Source organism: Wolffia australiana, chromosome 1 (genome assembly GCF_029677425.1).
Source record: "Wolffia australiana isolate 7733 chromosome 1, ASM2967742v1".
Taxonomy (NCBI): domain Eukaryota; kingdom Viridiplantae; phylum Streptophyta; class Magnoliopsida; order Alismatales; family Araceae; genus Wolffia; species Wolffia australiana.
Genome location: NC_135835.1, coordinates 6,175,372 through 6,196,281, shown reverse-complemented (window position 1 = coordinate 6,196,281; position 20,910 = coordinate 6,175,372). Strand labels below are relative to the sequence as shown.

The 20,910-nt window shown below is 36.6% G+C and overlaps 2 protein-coding genes across 3 annotated transcripts; one reads left to right on the top strand and one right to left on the bottom strand.

Moving 5' to 3' along the window:
* Positions 1-361: 361 nt before the first annotated feature.
* On the top strand, positions 362-2,306 carry ALKBH2 (oxidoreductase, 2OG-Fe(II) oxygenase family protein). The gene is made up of 4 exons (XM_078575753.1): positions 362-581; positions 1,147-1,263; positions 1,345-1,537; positions 1,622-2,306. Exons 1-4 carry the CDS (start codon positions 369-371, stop codon positions 1,789-1,791), a joined length of 693 nt encoding a protein of 230 aa, XP_078431879.1. The 5' UTR covers positions 362-368; the 3' UTR covers positions 1,792-2,306.
* On the bottom strand, positions 1,278-8,598 carry AHG2 (Polynucleotidyl transferase, ribonuclease H-like superfamily protein). Of its 2 annotated transcripts, XR_013581552.1 has the most exons (8): positions 8,185-8,598; positions 7,182-7,312; positions 5,296-5,621; positions 4,968-5,078; positions 4,740-4,866; positions 4,400-4,670; positions 2,816-3,702; positions 1,278-1,665 (listed from the first exon to the last, which is right to left on the bottom strand). XR_013581552.1 is itself a non-coding variant. In XM_078575737.1 (7 exons), exons 1-7 carry the CDS (start codon positions 8,508-8,510, stop codon positions 2,934-2,936), a joined length of 2,061 nt encoding a protein of 686 aa, XP_078431863.1. In that variant the 5' UTR covers positions 8,511-8,598; the 3' UTR covers positions 2,658-2,933. The 2 variants fall into 2 exon arrangements, 1 of the variants encoding a protein (XP_078431863.1); XM_078575737.1 differs by lacking the exon at positions 1,278-1,665 and having other exon boundaries at positions 2,658-3,702.
* Between the last annotated feature and the right edge of the window lie 12,312 nt (positions 8,599-20,910).

The window sequence follows — 20,910 nt, the reverse complement described above, 5'->3', positions numbered from 1 at the left end:
AAGCCCTCACAGATATCCACTACAGCACCATTAAATTCCATTTTCCATTATCCATTATCTGACAACATACGGGGATAACGGTGTGGCTAACAATAATCTAAACTTGAACTAATCCTCTTATCAGGATCAATATCAGAGAACCTTTCTGGAGAATCTAAACTTGAACTAAACCCTTATCAATATCAAATATCAGAGATTCCTTTCTGGAGTTGGTATATGAAACTAGAACCCTAACTCCAAAGGCACCCAAATGAATGATGACGAGATGGACGATAAAGATGACGCGTGGACGGATGACGGAACGAGTTTCAGGTATATATTAGGTTTTTCAAATTTCCCGCGCTCGCCTGGCAACGATGAATCCGACGATGAGGGCAGTCGGGACTTGCTCATCTTCTCGTCGTGGAGATGCGATCGACGCGCGAGATCGGCGGCGCGTCGATCTTGGCGACGGCAGCGAGCTCGTCTACGTTCCGCGGTTCCTTCCTCATGATCGAGCTTGGACGCTGTTCGATTATCTCAACAAGGAAATCCCTTGGACCAGGCCTACCATCAGCGTTTTCGGCGGCAGTTGCCTCCAGGTTGACCTCTTCCTTCTTCGGATTCGACCTCATTCTGCAATTTAGATCCATCTCTGTTATTTAATCAATGATTTTCCTGCTTTTTCTTTCTTTCTTCTGGTGATTGTTATCCTCGGCTGAACTAGCTGCGAATTTTAGGTCGCAGGCGCTATCGTTTTGAAGTTTTTTTGTCGTCCAGCCATCCTTGACTTTGTTCAGGCCGGGGCGCTTTTCTCCGTGGTTATTTGTTGGTTTCAGAGATTGAACCATCGCCGTTTCTTCAAATTATAATACGTGGAAACGTTTATGGAACATTATCTGTGTACTTTTCAAGAGAGCTGCTCTCCTCAATCATTTCTGCTCCTTTCGCATATTTTGATAAATATTAAGATTCGCGCTCTTTTCCTGTCTTTCCATATTGCTGACCATGATAGCGTGCATCCATAGCATTCTGTTGCATATTGCTGATCATTATTTAAATGGGCTTATTGAAAATTCCAGAAACTAAAGTTTAACAAACTCGACATTGTTCCATCAATTTTCAATTTTTTTTCTATTATCTTATATATTTTTCCCTTTGATCTAGCCGAGGGATGCATGCTACATTGCCGATGATGGGCTCCCAGAGTTTCAATACAGCGGATATCAGCCCCGTGCACTTTCATGGGACAACTACCCTCTACTGAAGAATACCCTGGCAGCCGTTAAGAATCATCATTTCCACCAGAAATATATTACCTAAAAATAAAGAACTAATTAAAAAATAAAACTTCTCTGTGGGCAGGTTCATGAAGCTCTTCCTGGCAGTAAGTTCAACAGTTTGCTCTTAAATAGATACAAGGGAGGTTCTGACTACGTTGCCTGGCACTCTGACGATGAGAAGCTCTATGGAGATGCTCCGGAGATAGCTTCACTCTCGCTGGGCTGTGATCGAGATTTTCTCTTGAGGAAGAAGAAGCTCCCAGTGGCCACACTAGGTAAGTTTTTCCTGTGCTTCGATGCTAAACTGGAGTTGAGTAATGATCTTGGGCTTTGAAAATGCTGTTGTCTCTCTTGAGCAGGGAAAAGACCCAGGGAGCACTGCCTTGAACAGTATTCTTTATTGCTGAAACACGGTTCACTATTGGTCATGAAAGGTTATACTCAGAGAGATTGGCTTCATTCAGTACCAAAAAGAACAAGGGCAGGTTCCATCAGAATCAACCTCACTTTTCGACTAGTGCAAAAGTAACTCTCGATGATGAGAGGTAAGCGTTTTTCGCCCTTTTCTCTTAGCCATGATCGATTTGAAGAGCTCGGCTTTAACTCAAATAGAAGGTTACTTATCAAACAACATGGGGATATGTTGAGTCTCCATCTTATTAGGGACATGACTAAAATTGTATCTTCCTACCGGCCTCTTTAAGGTAGATAGTGTGCTGTACACAAGCACTTATAGTTTAACATTAATTGTTAAATGGTTCAGGATTATGAGCGAAGGGTAAGTGTTTTGTATCGATTTTTTCTATTAAGAGCCGTAGTGCAAAATCGATTTTTATCGATTTTGTCGAGTGCAAAATTAAGAACCGCAGGAAGAGAGCATCATAACTAAGAGTCTCGCCGGAAGAATTGAGCTTTTTCTATTTTTTTTCAGACATAAATGAAGAGAAAATCTGAAATTTCATGCATCTAGAGGTGTACCAGATTCATTTTAAGGTAAGAGCCGAGAAATCTACAAATCTTTCGCTCTAATGTATATTATCTCATTCTCCACTATTGGGTACAAAGAATGCATTAATTTTTTTGGCAGATAACCCCATTCATAAGATTGCGGCACTGCCTCCATGAAACTATGCACAGTTGCCTTTGGAATTTTGAAATGAAAATATAGCAAGAACGATTTAATGAAGGGACAAAAGCAAACATAGAATGCAACCGTTAGCCTCAATCCCACTTTTTATTTTTAATTATTTTAGTGCTTATTCATTTTTCTCCCAAAGATGGGATTTGGATAAATACGTGGATCACTCGATAAAAAAGTCGGAGAAACTGTCGCATATAACTTAAAACAAGTTATAATCCTTGAATATAACTTAAAGAAATAATAGAAGCACGCAATTTGGAAATATAAAACTTATTTTAGTGAAATCTCCGTGCAGACCTGACACTATTTTGAGTAGCCTAGTTCGTGAGGTATTCACAATATTTGGGTAAGACTTGTACAAATGATCGAAAAGTAAACAGATTGAGAATTTGAAATAAGATTTTTTTCATACCTGACCCAACTCCACCGTTCTCCAAAGAACGAGTCCTCAATGTTCACACACTCCCATTTGAGCATTTTCTATAGATGGCAAAAGAATGTTGATCCATGTTCTATTGAGATTAAACATCTCATCTCCCCACCATAGCATGAGACGCACACAAGGAATTCAATATATCACCACAAGATATATTGTGCGGATCCCCCCAAATTTGATTAGAATATTCTTTACTGTTTTCTGTAACTGAAGCTGAAGCATGTTCTTCTTTGTTCTTCTTTTTCAATCCTTTTGTGATACCCATTGCCTCAGCCTGCTCCGCAATTGAAGGTTTTGCGATTGGAGAGCAACAGAGATCCTTGTAAATGTCATATCTTCCAGCACCAGTCTTGCCCCCATCAAGCAATCTAGAGAGAGGATGAAGCACTCTAATTGCATCATCCCTTCTCTCTAAATCTTCCTTTGTAGCTAAAAATTCTGAGGCAAGCACTGGGCTGCTGAACTGTACCAGCGCCGACGTCGAGTCTATGTAGAAGATTGATACCACAGAGTCCTGCCCCAAAGCCCTATTGAGGCACTCTCTAAGCTCTCTTGGTTTAATTGAGAAGGGAAATCCCCAGATAATGACGGTGTTGTCGAAGATCATCTTCGGATACCGCCACTTGAAAAGTTGACCGCTTGAATCGGGCATCTCTTCACCTGTGAGTAGATTGATGACAACACCTCCATTCCAGTTTGGGTAAAGAAGGTTGATGTACTTCTGGAGATTAGGGTTCTGGATTAGACTGGAAGATGCTGACAAGTGCTTGAAATCAATGCCTAAATGACAACATGCTTGGGCAAATACGCATCCAGTCATGAAAGCATCGTAGCCGGCTTCATGTTTGGCACCAGTACAGGACCTGAAAGGAAAAATTAAAACTCATGAGGAATCCTTTTTTTTACATGTATTCATCATGATCATATTTCCGAACTATGACAATTTATCGCATCTCAAAATATCCGTTACGAATCTAATATTTTGTAAAAAAAATTATAACTTGGCCTGAAGAAACATGCTTCTTGTGATGTGGACGCAAACCAATATGAGATGAAAAATACTGCCTTCCGAAGTTGGTATGCCAATGTTTATGAAAGAATGTGATTTTTTATTGAAATGTTTATGACATAAAATAGGATTGGCATAAACCATTTTAATACATTTTCTAGAGTTTCAGTCCTAACAGCTTGAGAGTGGATTCTTAACAGTAAAATAAAATAATGACACGGTTATTGAGACCCTTAAAAATTTCATAGTTATGAAATCTGATGATGAGCATGATGGTGAACCAAATGATTTCTTATAGAAAAGAATCTGAAATTCAAAGGCAGACCTAGGATCATTGTCATCATACATATATTTCACAGCTATGAAGATTTTTGCGCAATTTCTGGGATCGTTAAGCCAGGTACTTTACAAAATACTAAACTTGGTTATGCATATCCGGCATCTAATAAAAGTTACAGTGAAAAAAACTGATTTTTTAATTTTATTTTAAGAAGCATGACATTCAAATGCAGATTCAGGATCGAAAGCGATTCCAAGTGCTTGAAGATTACCCATTATCATTTGCCTCCACCTCAACTTTCACCAGCACAGATGAAGCCAAACTTGTGCCGTGGGAACCTTGGGAAATATGAGGGCATAAAATGGAGAAAGCTGATGAGAGAGAAGAGCTACTCTTCTTCATCAGTTGACGAATCACAGGAATCGCCTTCAACAAATATCTGGTGTCAGTAATATTAGCAAAGTTCTTGTGTAGCTCAGAAGAGAATTCTGTGATTGATGGCGGAAGCGGTCGAACAAATTTGCTGTACATCTGAGCAAAGTCTACATCATTTGAAAAGTAAAGTTTAGGATAGGAAAATTTATTTATTAAATTATTCGTCCGATATGTACCTAGGAAGCAGTTATGGCCGACAAGCAGTTTTTCCTCCGATGAGAGGAGATCGATAACCTGGCGAAAGCCAACAGCATGTGCGAGCTTTTCTTTCGACATATTTACTAGATCATTCCGAAGATCTTGCTAGGAAGCAAAAAAATATAGAAAACAATTAATATAAATCAATTCCAAATAATGAAGACAATGCAGCTCTTTTTTGAATATTCAGTGTTTTGTATAAATACCATAAGGAAACCTTTGTCTTCCTTGGAAGCGGCGTAGATCACTTTCTTTTCCTCTCCCACGTCACCTGGAGCCGAGACGTACACAAGATCATCAAAGTTCCTTCTGATGACCTGGCAATAAGTTTTCATAGTTTAGATAATTATTACCTATAAGAATCATTGATTTTTAAATTCTTTATCCGAGCACATGTTCACGGAAAAAAAATACAACTCCCAAAAAAAAATCAAGAAAAAATACCAAAATGATGGATATGGAAAACATGGCCCCCAGAATGTAAAAACGATGCGACGTAAACCTAAACTTTGCAGGTTAAATCGAGGGCCTCACCATCCGAATTAATTTTTGCTGATGAGAGCCGAATCCCTTCAATGTAATGGCAGGACGCATCTTGAAGAAGCTTGTCTGAAACTGAGATTTGAAGCTGCTACTTCCACCCTCGGAACCATTCCCACCTGGCGAAGTTAATATGCTGTTACGCCATTCATGTAAACTTATCCTCATCCTTTCAGTAAAAAGTATATCAGAGGTGCGCCCTAGTGGCATTTTATAGCATTCGCCTTCATTAATCATGGCATCAGAGCATTTCCTGTTGATTTCTGTGCCTGCACTGTCTAAGGCCAGGGCTTCTTGTGCTCTTGACAAATATGATATTCCTGAAAATATTGAAAGTATGATTTGTAAATAGGCTACAGTGGGATCATGCCCAAAGATCTAGATGGGGACGACACTAAGTAACCGGAAAAGCAATGAACAGCTATATGAAAATTTCCAATCAGTTATGATAATTTTGTGAATGTTGGAACCAATTAAAGGTGATTAATTTAACCAAATATTATATTCCTGATGTCTCCCATCTCACACTCAATGACTTCCATACTCTGGATCAGGAGCTGGAGAAATTGAAGAACTTGGTTTCTACAAATACTTCAATGGTCTGCACTGGTAATCACTCTACATCCTTGGTGTCCATAATTCATACAAATCTACAAACTTTTCGACAATTGTATTTGATCGGCATGGGTGTATCTCCTAAAACAAAAGTCATTGCTAATATATATAATTAAACAGTAAATCATTATGGTGTAGACGCAGTATGTGTGTACAGATGAAGAAATTAAGATCAGATAATGCCATAGACAACTTCAATGCAACATTTAGGACATACTTTCAGACTTGCCGCACATTCTATGAGTTGTCATGTCTCAAAACACCACAACAGAGTGGTATGGCGGAAAGGAAGATTGGACATGTTGTTGAGATAACAAGACTGTGATTATTCAGGACAAGTGCCCAAATTCTTCTGGGGAGAAGCTTTTCTGACAGTTTTACCGGTACTATGGATGATATTGTCGTCACTGTGAATGACGAGGAAGAGATCACTATTCTGAGTCAGAAACTTTCTCATTCCTTCGACATCAAATCCCTTGGATCGCTATGTTATTTCTTGAGAATCAAGAGTGCCTATTCTCCAAGTGGCATCTTTATTTCCTGGATATTTTGACAGACATGAGTATGAGTGACTGTAAACCATCACCCATGCCTACTGACGTAAGTTTAAAGCTTAGACTGTATGAACAGGCCGCCCCTGTCAATCATGGACAATATAAAAAATTGATTGGTGAAGTTATACATCTTAATCATTCCAGAGCACTTGCTGACTGATTCCTAAGTAAGTTCATGCACTATCCACGGGAACCTTATAGGCGGGTGGCATTTAAAGCGCTTGTTTTTTTGAAGAGAGCTAGACGACATGGTTTGGTTATTCAATGGGGTAAAAAAATAATGTGAGAAGCTTATGCCGATGCTGATAATAGTGGATCTCTATTAGATTATTGATCAATAACTGGATACAGTATGTTGCTTGGTGGTAGTCTAATTACGTGGCAGACTAAGATGAAAAAGTTGGTGTCAAAGTCAAGTGCGGAAGCAGAATTTACAGCAGTACCCAAAGGAATTTGTGAAATCCAGTGGATCAGAGGTATTATGCTGGATCTCACAATAACCCGAGACAGTCCCACAGTATTATATTGTGATATCAAGTCTACTGTTGACATAGCTAATAACATAGAACAACATGATAGAACATAGCTGACACTTGTGCGAAAAGATATATGTCAAAATGGTGCACAGGAAGTACATCCAGTCTGATGAAGTAGGCCAAAGAAGCAAACTCTATCAGAGTGCAGTTAAGTCAAAGCAAGGTAAGGATGTACCTTCATAAATGCAGGCATTGAAATCAAATTGGTGTCTGGCCAAAAAACTGATTGAGCTAGTTTGGCAATGAAATTCGTCACTTGGCCCAGCAGTTGAAACCTCTGTTCTCGGAAATATGAAGAAGTTAAATCTGTGGAAGAACCAAAAGGACAACCTTAGACAATGAATAGATCACTATTACAAAATTAAAGAGCAGACATGAAACTGTGCGTCTTTAATGCCAATATAGAAAGGTAATTCTGTCAAAATTTAAGGGAACACTAAATACAGTGGCATTTAGATACAAATCCTGAGAACAAGTTAATCGTGAAACAAGTCCATATGACAGAAAATCTGAGATTTAAAGTCAAGACTTAAGGGGAGAAATGGTTTCTGAATTTCCAAAAAACTTGCTAAACAAATTCCTAGAGAAAAATGGGCAGGCTATGCACTCATCAAGCATAAACTGAAAAGTGAGATTTATGGCCCAACCGCTGAGATCATATTTTGAGAGTATTAGCAAGGATTGACATTTATCCAAATACTCCTCTACGATATAAAATCACCCATGATTACCTCGAACAAGAAAGAAGAACACACGGTAACTTTTAATACCATTTAATATCACCCCCATCGTCGTTGCCATCTCGAAATCTTGTCATCATCATTATCATCCATGTGGGGCGTGCACGAATGATAATGATGATGATGACAAGTTCAAATGATGGATGGAGATGAGTCGCAGAAGATGACAAATTGAACACATGGATGCAGTCGACATATGGATGACGATGACGCTGATGATGATATGCTCTTTCTTAAATTTAAAACCGATGGATGACATGACGATGATGATTCTTGAAAATCGGATGATAAAAATTCTACATCATCATCGTTCATAAGAAGCTAAATCCACATATCGATTCTGACCAAACTCGGAAGAGATGCCCCATGAAAGTCTCTCGATCGACCGACTGCCCTTTCACGAACTTGCAGATGAGAAAAAACGGAGAACAAACTCACGGGTGGGCGACGAAAGAGTCTTTCGAACTGTCCCATCGGAAAGGGCAAACGCCAAATTGCACGATTGCGAATTTCTCTGCGGAATCCTTCACCTTCAAGTAGCGCACATCCGATCGATCAAACTCAAAAGCCTCTCGCCAAGGAGCACTCGTCACTCCAGACATCTCCAGATCAACAGCGACGAACTCCGCATCGCGGACGAGCGATCGCAACTCTTCCAAGGCGGAGAGGAAATTGGACTTGGTCACCTTCTTCACACCGACGGCGCCGCTCGGCGAGCCTGTCACGGTGGAGAAGAGGCTTCTGAGAATTGACAGCTTCGCCATTACTGGCCTTGAGCTCCCTTCATCGCCTTCTCTACTGTTGAGCGGCCATGGCAGATCAAACTGGGACGGGGAGAAGAAGAGAGGAATGTTGGGGGGTTTAACACTGATGGGTTTATGTAGTAAAAGTAAATCCCACATAGAAGATAAAACAACAACTTGTGGGTTTTTAATTAGGAGTGTAGTGGGTTTAACACTGTTGGGTAATTAGGGATTGCCCGTCCCGATACCTACATCGGATTACGGTATCGGGACGGATGCTGTACTGTATGCCATAAAATTGATTTTCAGTATCTCTTTTTTCCAACATCCGGATATTGGATGACGACATCGGGTATTGGTTGCTACAGTACCGATATCCGATATCAATATTCGTCTCGATGTCGTCATCCATAGCGTTTGACGGTCCTCGTTCGGTCCGGTTTTCTGACATGGACCTAAACCTTACCTGAAGTTCGGTCCAGTTCCAGTCCGGTCCTGTTCGGTCCCGGTCCGGTCCGGTACGGGGGGTGGCAGAGGAGCACGGGGGTGGGGAGGCGTTGTGCGCGCGGAGCAGTGGCAATGAGCGCTTGGAGGGGGTGATGGGAAGGGCAACGGGGAGGGGGATGGGTAGTGCGTGGGACAGGGTCTGGTCCGGTCCGGTTATTTGGCATGGACCTAAACCTTACCTGAACATCGGTCCAGTACCGGTCCAGTCTTGTTCGGTCCCGGTTTGGTTCGGTCAGACCGGTCCCCGGTCCAAAATGTCAAAGTCTAGTCATCCGCTGCCATCTCTCGAGAGGATGACGATATCGGATATCGGAGTTGGATATCAGATTTCGATATCCAACATAAAAGGGTTGTAAAATTATAATTTAATCGTCGTAGCCGTCATCGTGCAAAAATATTGGATATCGGAGTTTAACATTAAACTCCGAATCCTGTTATCCCATACGGAAAAAAACAAAAATATTGTGTTGTATGTATTAAACGAGATAGTAATATATTAAGTATAAATATTGGTTAAATATATTATGTATTAAACAAGGTAATAGTATAGAAATTATTTATTAAATATATTATTAATCATTTGATATATATATCCTACCTTGTTTAATATATACAGCTCCAAATTTCTGTTTTCTTCCATATGGGACAGTAGGATTCGGAGTTTAATGTTAAACCCCGAATCCTCTTATCCCATATGGAAGAAAACAAAAAAGTTTGGGCTTAATATATTTAACGAGGTATGATAAATATAAAAAACACATGGTGTTGTTAACATGCTCATCTAATAATGACCAATACTGATTTTTCCTGTTAATACCAGATATTGATATCCTGATACCGGTTCCGATATCCGTCTCGTTCTTACCATTCGATATCCATCTCTGATATCCGTTTTCACCTATCAGATGGATATCGACCGATATCCGATATCAGACACTGTCCCATTTTTTCTGGATATCGGATATCGGATATCAGACTGATATCAGACGGAGAATCCCTAAATTGGGTATAGTGGAGGGATGCAAACGGGATTGTAATTTCATCTGTGGACGAAAAAATAGTCCCGTCTGGGAGTTCGGACGATTGAAGGGACGAAGAACTGTCCACTGGTCTCAAAAGGGGACAATTGTTGCGCCCATGGACGAAAGAACCATCCCCGTCAAGGGCTTTGGATGGGGGACGAGACGGTTTCTACGTCTTGTGGGGGTCAAGTATCCGCTTGAGTGCTCTAGCTCGAATTCGATATGTGCTGTGTCACGTGTCAAATTCTGAGTGGCCCAATGCACCGTTTCGTCTCGGACGTGGGACGGGACGAGAATGTCTAGGAGGGGACGAGACGTGGAAGAAGATATTTGGGACGGGACGAGCTCTGGATGAGATGATTAGGATGAATTTCTAAAAATTGTGACGTAAGAGGGGATGATTTTCTTCCTGTCCCGTCCATCGTCCCCATCCTGGACGATCGTTCACTATACTGATGGGTTTATATAGTAAAGCCCACACAAAATATAAAACAAGAACTTATGGATTTTTTGTTAGAAAGGGAAAAACAACAAAACCCATGGCTTGAACAAGGGTTTGAGTTTAATAGTCATGAATAGTTTAGTTAGAGTGTCTGCTATTTTTTTCCAAATTCTGCATTTAGTTAGTGCCAAAAAATTACCTATCCATTTGGTAATTAAAAATGACAAAAGTGTGATTTTGAATAATTATCTTAGTTGTTTCTTAGGAAATATGGGGTCAAGAATCAGTAACAATGTCAAAATGGCAAAAGTCGTCTAGCATAGGCTATGTCAGCTGTCTTGATCTGACATTGAGCATTGACCCCTAATTGGCCTACAAGAAATACTGCTCTAACTTTGTCTAAATAAAGACACAAGTTATACAGCTGACTGATCCTCTTGTTTTAACTCCTTGATGCCTATGAAAACCATCTGGCTGTCCCTGGACAAAGAAGATGACAATTTGTGGAAGATGATGACAACTTTGATGACTCGTATAAAGCATGGGGACAAGGATGGGACAGATTGACTTTTTTTAGATAAAAACAATCCCATGTCCAAAATTATGTGAAAGATGGATATGATGATATCTCTTTAGGGCACAAATTCTGCAAAACAATTTAAGAAATCTTCCATGATTCCACTCAGAATTATCTACCAGAGGTAGATGGAAAAATTTTGAACAAAAAGTTCACAGTTGTCTTGTTTGGGGGAATGTTTTGAAATGACGATCTTAGTGAGGAATAAAATTATCACCACAATGTACGAGGACAATCCACACGCCCCACTGTCCTATCATCCCATTCAAGATGCCAGCACACTTTAGTCATGGGCCATAAGTTGTGGTTATGTGGCTAACCATCTGATGTCTGACGCTCATACCCACTTGATGATACCTATAACCAATTGAAGAAATTCCATTTTGGTAAGTTTTGATCTAATGATGGTTGATCTAACTTGCCTAATCCAATGTTTTGAACATCGAGACGACAATAATGTGTGAGACTAAAATTTATTGATGAGTTTTGACTGAATGTGAATTATATTATCAATATTAACCATTATCAGTGACAATATCACATATAAGAAAAAGTATGCTATCAATGTCTTCAACGTCAAGGGCATCAATTGTGGATAACCCAATTTTAATTTTTTCAAGTGTTTTCAAATCTAAGAATATGGCATGTGTATCCACACAGAATTTTAGTCCTCCTAGCCCTCTAAACCTTTGATAAATCCAAGGGCTAGGAAGTTAGGGCCTTCTATTTTATCTATTTTATGTGCTAGTTGTATATCATATTGGACTTTTAATTCCAACACATTTTGGTGGCCTGGTGCATCAGATATCTTTGATCCATTCTTCTTCTAAAATAATATGGGAGAGAGGTCAATTATGATCAGGATTTTCGGAGAAAAGGTTTGTTTCATCTCTAGTACGTTTAAGATTTTACTTTGCCACCTTTTGCTCTAGGTAACAAGTCCATCTCAGATGACATGCTTTTAGACACATCCAACCATGCCAAAATTTTCTCCAGTAGCTTAAATAATATCACTCTTTGCATCCACTCTGCCACTCACTGACACATGGTAACTCACAAATTCTGCCTTGTCAATGGAGCTGATAACACCCTAATTATTCTAATTATTATTTTAATCACACAAAGTATATTTATAGTTTTTATGACTATAATATATGTTTTTTGTCAAGCTTAACTAATTCAATCCAATTTTACAATGAGATTTTGACAAATTTCAATGCTGGGTACTTTTAGAGATTTTTTCAAAAACATATTTCTAAAAAAAATATTTTTACTTCATCCTATATTTTTAATAATCATTTGACATCAAACTGTAAAGGATATCAATTTTTTTAAGCTTGAATTTTAGTTTTTAATAATTGATTAATTGTTTGATTTAATTTAAATGGGTTTTCCCATTAATCGTGCTCCATCATTTGTTCCTATTTGATATATTGGGCTGGGGACAAAAAAGTTCAATTTAGCCATTAATTCATAGTCTTAGTCATTGCAAAAAGATGGCACTATGGCATAGAATCAGGATGCCATGATGGTCCAATCATAATCAAATCATTTATTTTCGTAATGCACACGGACACACGGTGACACTATAACAAGAATTTCATTTCCAGTAAATAAAATAGAATGCACAAACACATGCCAGTATGATAACTTTTGAAAATTAAAATTATAATAAATGTTATTGGAATGCGGGAAACCTATCAGCACGATGAGAAAATAAATTAAAATTAATTTAAATACATATTCAATTTTCAAAAAGAGAAGATATGTGGCCTTTTCTCATTGGCCAAGAATAAGAAAACCTCGATGTGGCTTCACCTCTACATCAAATATTAAATGCTGATTTGCACGCTTAATTTTTCTGACATGTCGAACCCATATCAAAGTGGGAATAGTGGGTGAAGGAATCTTCATGAGAACGTGTCACCCATTTATTCTGAATTGGAGGATGTAAGAAAGGGCCAGATCTGTAGTTAAGCATAAAAACATGACATAATCTTTGGAAACTATGAAAAGTCTAGAGAACTTTATGGGGATATAACATGTTAATGGATGAGAAGAGAGTAAAAATAAATGGCTGAGAAGGATCCCATATTCAACATACCATATTTGATAATCTAGATGGCTTTTTGTGCTCAAAAGGGTCGATTTCCATCTCTACCCTCCGATTTACTGATAGGACCCCAATAGATGTAAAACATACTAAATTTTATTTTACATTGATAGGCTGGGAAAAATTAAGTGACTTTGACAATCCATCAAGGTTTCTTCGTGCAAAAAATTGATTCACATTAGATGGCAAAAGACAAATTGAGGGGCTATTTAGCTACTGTAAATTTCCTTGATCCAAGAAGAATACAATGATGTATGCTGATTTTGTTGATGTTACATTGTTGTCTTATTCCCAACGCCTATACAACTCCATTCATTCACCTCCATCCATCCACATTTATCGATCCTCATCAATCTATCAACATCCATTCACATCTAATTCATATTCTCCCTTATCAACATCCACCATGTTAACTTATTATTATGTATAAAATATTTATATAAATCATCTTATATACCCTTAATTAGCTCTTTCTGATTGCACCATAATTATCTTATTAAACATCTCATCTCATTTCTTAATCACCACTTAAAAGTTATTACATCGAAAATCATGGTTACATTTGGAGATGACCCTTGATCATCAGTAGAAAGACATTTTTTCGAGTCACATTGTTTTGGAATCATATACACTTTATCAAATAATTCAACTACCTTTAACTTATTAACACATAAATTTGGCTTCATAAGTAGCTGCCTGCAAAATCTATTGACGGAGCCCTATGAAAGGGCATTTAATTTATATTGATTGATTTCCTGATTAAAATTTTACCAAATGGTCCCAAACTATTCAAACAGTGTCAAATAAATGTCTTCTCTTTAGTTGAGTTTAGTTCTTAAAGAGTATTTAGAACTACCAAAATCATAAAAATCTCCAGAAAAATCTCCAAGTTCAGTTCTGTATTTTACTGTAATAAGGAAGGCCATTTTAAAAAATATTTTACTATAGATCGTCTTTAAAAAACATATTGCAACCAATTTTGGGTTAATCAACACTGCCGTACTTTAACATGTTCAGTGTTAAATTCATCTCTTTTCCATAATTCATATGGATTGGATATCAAAATTTTTGTAGATAACTGAAGATTGAGTGACATTGACCTTAAGTTAGTTTATGGATTCTTACAAATTTACCCTATCAAGACTACATGTAATTTTTCAGCCCATGCAACTTGTTAAAGCAATGAACATTCTATGGTGAACTTATTTACAAGGCACGAAAGGGAAGTTGAAATCATGCCTTTAGAGTTGTAGGATGAGTTGGAAGCTGAAAACCATCTCATATACTCTTGGAATGTCCTGACATACTTGACTATGCACATAAGGTCCACGAATCAAAAATGGATATATAAACCCAATATTTTGGTTTTCAACTCAAGAATATAGGTTTGATCAAAACCCAGAGTTTTTTATTCAGTCCAATCCGTTGACCAGTCAAATACATTGACCGATATTTGGTTTCTGGTTTTGGTTCAACTATTTTTTATTTAATTGAATATTTTTTACGCGAGTGTTAGAATCAAAATAATGAATGACCTTCAAATAAAAGTTCTTATATTTTTACTTATCTGAAAAAGGTTATTTCAGAATTTTGTGTTCTCTAATTCAATAGGTAGAGATGCTGAAAGTATCAGTTGACCTTGGAATCCCATTTCGGGTCAACCATATACTATTAAAATGCATAATTTTCATATGAAAATACATATCAAATTAGCGCTTACAATATAACGTAACATTTTTACATTACATGGTAGAATTAAAATATAATTATATTTCTATTTCTATGTCCAGGATTGAAGCAGACAGGTCTTTTAGATCAGATGAAGGTCTACAACCATACGATTTTGTTTATGTTAATGATTTTATGCCAACGTGAATTGTGTGGCATAATCATGGGCATGTCTGAGAGTTCTAAGAAGTTCCAGGAATTCTCTTGAGAAAAATAAAAAGAAAAAGGTAACAATATAATGGCAGGGTTATTTCAATTAAAAAGTTTTGCATTTAATGTCACTGCCCACTTTTTAAAACATAAAAATTTCTCTTTCCAAAAAAACTCCCAAAATTTAATGAAATATGATTGTTCCTCAAGCATTCTCAAAGCCTTGAGCACTGAAACCTGAATGGGGAAGAAAGAACTGAAGAAACGAATCCCCCATTGCGAAGAAGCTACGCACTGCTTCCATTGTGCAAGGCTGTCAAGGTAAGAAAGAAATGATGATGTTCTTTCTTCTTGTTCCACTCGTTTCATCCTGTATAAAAATCCCTCTGTCCGTCTTTCATCTCTATTCCATTAGATAGGGAAACAATCATCTAGGAATTAAATTACGAAACTAGAAGGAAAATTTTAAGTACCTACTTTACCCCTTTCTTAGGTATAAACATAGCCATACAAACCAACAATACCATGTTCAGTGTGTGTGAAGCTGTTTTAAGTGCATACCAATTAAAAAATGCTATAAATCATGAGCTACTCATGGTTCACATCATGTGCATCAATATCTGATTCTTTGTCTTGGATACATCATCCATTTGAGATGTAAAGTGAGGGTTAGCTGAGTTAGGGTAGCGCTTATCGCTATGAATTGACTTAATTTCTACTCTCAAATATGTTTCTTGTCGATCTGATGAAAAATATTTCACAATTTGTTTTTGAATTTCTACTCCATTATTAAGATCCTTCATTTTCTCAAAGACTTCATGTTTGTAGTTCATTTAGTAAAAAGTATATTATGAATAACCAGCTTTCTCTTAGGCAGGTATAAACCATGTACATTAAAATTACCAGCTCTAACATGCATCTTATCAATTTTGAAAATGGAAGCTATGGTAGTTTGATAGAAATATATGTGAGTGACAAGCCGATCACACATTCCATATCTCCTTCCATCTTCATTAATAAAATGTATTCATAATAGTGCAAGTATAATGCATTCATTATGGGTGCTATTTCATAGAAAACTAGTTCACTAAATTGATCCATACGAATCCCTGAATTGTATTTTATTCCAAAGTGTCAAGTATGTTGATTTATGTCACTGTTGTGTAAGTAGTCCTTAGATATGAGACACAGGAGGCATCTTGTGTAAAGATGGTTGTACTTTCACTATGACCTAATTATGAATTTGTAATCATGAAATTCTAAACAGTTTTAGTTCGGGTGCATCAATAAGTTCATGAAGATGATTGATTTATCAAGATGGGAATATTTTCCTGCAACATTAAAGGAGATATCTCAAGGAAAATGATGTAATAAAGTCCTTGGCCAAGGTAATGAAATATCAGAGAATAGTTCTCTGATGAGTTCTGAACACATCAATACTAACTTAGATGACTGATTAGCTGTCCTTGGAGCATCAAGTGGATGTGGGACTATATGTGCATGGTATACAATGACAAAAAGGTTCTACGAATGAATTGATACACATTCCTTTGTATATTCTAGAGCATGTGTAGCTTGGCACCCAAGGGGCTTGAGACTTGACCTATATGATGATATAATTAATTAATTTAAAAGGTCAATAAAGGTTATTCAGCCAGCGGAGTCCTTAACTACAACAATACACAGACCTAAAGGATCACACCCATTGTGTTTCAGATTAATACTCTTAAATTCAGTTGCAATGCATTGAAAAACATGATTTCATTAAAAACAATGGATTTTATACACAATAAATGCGAGAAATACATTGGAGACTAGTGAATACTATAAAATACAGTGATTTAATGCAGCACAAATGTGACAAGAAACCAAGGACATGTGTGAGGATGAAATTTTTAAAAATATTTTTAAAAATTAATTAGGCAATACACATGGCATTTTATGATTTATTGGAATGGAATTCCGCTAGATATCTTCGTGCATGTCTCACTGAAATAATGAAAATCTGATTTTTTTTTCCACAAAAACACGCTGGATTAACAATTATCACAAAAATATGTACATAATATTTAAAGAATCTAAGAATCATGCTGACATGTTGGCCATCTGACATATTGATCAATAAGGAGAGGTTAAATATCATTTTCGTGGATAATCCAGCTTCAGAACAAGATATATAACAAGGATGGGTTTGGGATGAAATTTTGATGGCAGGTTTGTCTCTGTCAAATCTATCCATCCATGCCTTCTAGGGTATAAATAAATCCGACAATACATCTAAAATCATATTGGAACCAGTCTTAGATTTGTAACATCAGTGAGAAAAATACTTTTGCATCCATTATGTTTTCTTGATGCAAATCATTGGTCAAAGTTGGAGGGTAGAAGAGAAGTGAAGGGGGCTTCTGTCCCTAGAAGTTGTGTTGACCAATGCAGAATATTAAGATCTACCAGAGTTCCATGCATTGTTAGTATCATCTTGTTCTCAAAGCTTACTGATAACATGCATTTTTTGTAGGGTAATCTGCTTATGTTTACATGTTTATTCACATTAAATCGATTATATACACATTCTATCAAGCTTAAAATGATTAAATCTATTTTTAGAATGATTTTATGTATTATGTGAAAATTTACATATTTTTAGTGATTTTCTAAGAATATAATCTGAACCAAAATATTTTTCTGAGTCAAAAATGATTTTTCATAAACTCTTTGTCATTATCTTCAAAATGATACGTTTTTCTCAGTCAAATAGATATATATATATTTTTAAATTTTTATTTTTTGGGCTTTTATTTAATTTAATATGAAATTTGGAATTTTTAAAATCCTTCTATTTGTGCAACACTATGTGTCACCATTCTATTTGTTGAATGGTGACCAACACACCTTTAAGGTAGATCATGGGTGTTAGCCAATCATTCATCCCTTACCATTATGGCATTTTATACCTCCCGATTTCTCTTTTAGATTTTTGAAAGCAGGGGTGACGTGGCTAGAAAAAAAGGTTTTAATTTTTTTGGAGAAAATGCAATGCGGAGACCGAGGAGTGAAGACTCAAAAAAATAATTTTTTTATTTTTCTGATGGGTCAAAAGCTGCAGCTGTCCCACGTGTCACGCGGCACATGGTCCCACATGTACATGTGGCGAACATGTGTCATTCTATAAATTGCTGTGAAAGGAAGCATGTTTATGTGGCACAAGCTGAGACATCACCATGTCAGATGGGAGAATCAGAGTAATAAATATTATATTAAATAATTAATATTTATTCTATTTATCACTTTTTCAGAATGCGACACATGGCACAACAGGATATGTTTGTTACAAATGACAATAATGAATCCGCGCCAATCATGGCATTAATTGTTATGATTAGACAAAACAATAACAGAATGAAATGATGGCTTGTACGAGAACAAGGAGAGATAACTCATTTGATAAAATCAATGACTAGGTATCATCCAACTTCCAAGCTTGATATCTAACAATGCAGAACTCCAATTGAGCTGAAATTTTAAGGGTAGCTTCACCTTTTGCCCTTTATGCTTCATATGCTTGGATATTGAATTGATCTCCCAATCTTTGAAAATACATCTTGAAGCTCAGTTCCTCCTAAAGAGGCAAATTGAAAGAAAGTGAGGCTTTGAATGTGTATCAAGGGTGTTCTTGGTGTCTTTAGTGCTTAAAGAGGATCAAGAGAGAAGTGGGGAGACTGATATGTATCGTCCTTATGCCATCTCAATCTCATTGGGAATTGGGATGAGCTATGGGGAGAAGGAAGAAGAAGAGGAAGAGCCTTGAAAAATTCTGGCCTAGATGAAATTTGGCCTTCCCCTTATAGCATCATTTCTTTCACTTCTTCCAGAACTTTTTCTCCTAAAGTTGCGCCTCGAAACCTTACTTAAGATGGATGAGGGGGCCCTTTTCCTTCGGATCACTTTTGATTTATGTTCAAAATAACATAACTTTCATATGATTCATCTTCATCTTCTTTATCCATGAACTGAACATCATGGTGACAGGATTCGAACATATGGCCTTCTGTACCCAAAACAAATGAAAGGGCTCCATATTTGGTAACTATCCTGTAGTTATGTTTGATGATATGTTAATATAAATGTATTAAATAATAGTTCACTAAGTCATATTTTATTCACATTTCATATTGTGTCCTAACATGGAGCATGTGCATTTTGTGAAATATCATGATAGAACTCTCCACACATATTCATCTTTTAGATAGTATAAAATTATAGTTTTATGTACTTAATATGACCCACTTGGCCAATTGATAAGCCGAAAAATCACGTAAAATTACGTGGTCGTTGCGCTTTTTAGACTTATGCAATAAATTTATAATTCCCTTAATTACTAAATAAGAATATAGAGCAAGCAAGGGGTCGATCCGCAAGGAGGCAACAATTCAGAATTTTCAAACAATTTTTATGAATCAAGTCAAGTAATTTTGAATTTTGCAATATTTAATTCAATTAATATTAAATAATATTCTTAAAATAATCAAAATTAAGTAAAACTTAATTTTGATTTCGGTCAGATAATTCCAGATAAGAATATTATTATTATTTTAAGCTCATAAAAATATAAATTATTAATTTCCCAATTTAATAAAATTTATAATAATTTTCAGAATTAAAATTGGGAATTTAATAATCAAGAAAGTGATTTTTGAATTGGAGTTCAAAATGGATGAATTTTGGGTTCAAATTTTATTTTTGGGTTTTTTATATATTAAATTAAAATCCTAAACAATAAAAACCAAAATCTAGAGAGAGAAACAAATCAAATTAACCTAGAGAGAGAAAGTGAAGAAATTGGGGAAAGCCCCAATTTCGACCCTAAATTAAAAATGTAATGAAGCAGAAATGTCCTAAAATGATTAAGAATTAATTATCAAAAGTCAGATCTCGAATCCAAATCAAAAAGAAGTGCTGATGCATTCAAAACATGAATCTAAGGCATGTACATTTCGCCCATGCCAAGGCGTTTTTGAATCGTTCTAGAAGATGATCAAATACAATTCAGAAACTTACAAATTTGATAAAGAGATCCAGATCTGACGACTTCCAGAATGCCTCCTGTGTCCTTCCTGGCCAATTGCTTGGGGAGAGCCTCCAAAAAGTGATTTTCGCCCTTTTCCAGACCTCCATTTAAAGATCCAACCGTCTGGATTGTAGAGGGGGAAAAGACGAACCTACCCTCACAATTTCAGCCCAATCGGACATGTAGATCTCAAGATATCAAGGTTTTAGTGAGAAAAAATCTGAGCCGTTGGATTTATTTATCTCTCCTCCAATAAGCTTGGAAATGGCGCGTTTTGATTGGCTAGCATGATTATTTCTCATTTTCCGCTTTCTCGGATCACGCCCTGACACGTTGTTGTGCGCGTCGTCCGCCCGCAATCATTGGCAAGTGATTTCGTCATTTGAACGGCTAGGAATTCTCCACGTCACCCTGAAATAATAAAACCAAAAGAAAAGGACAAAAGGTCTTTTTTAAAAAAATATATATAATTTTTTATTCTCTTAGCCGTAATCTTTGACCATTCTTCTCTCTTTTATTTTAAATCATAAGCCGCTATTCTTCTCTCTCTTCTCTCTTTAAATATTTTAAATCATAGCCACTTATGTTGACTATTCTTCTCTCTCTCTTCTCTCTTTTATATATTTTAAATCATAGCCGCTTATGTTGACTATTCTTCTCTCTCTCTTCTCTCTATTTATTATATAATAATAACCACTCATTCTCTCTCTCTCTTTATTCTTATTTAAATAAATATATCCATTTATTTGCCCGGGCGAATGACGTGGATACTCCTTAGTAAATATTTAAATATATTATAAATGCCAAATAAATA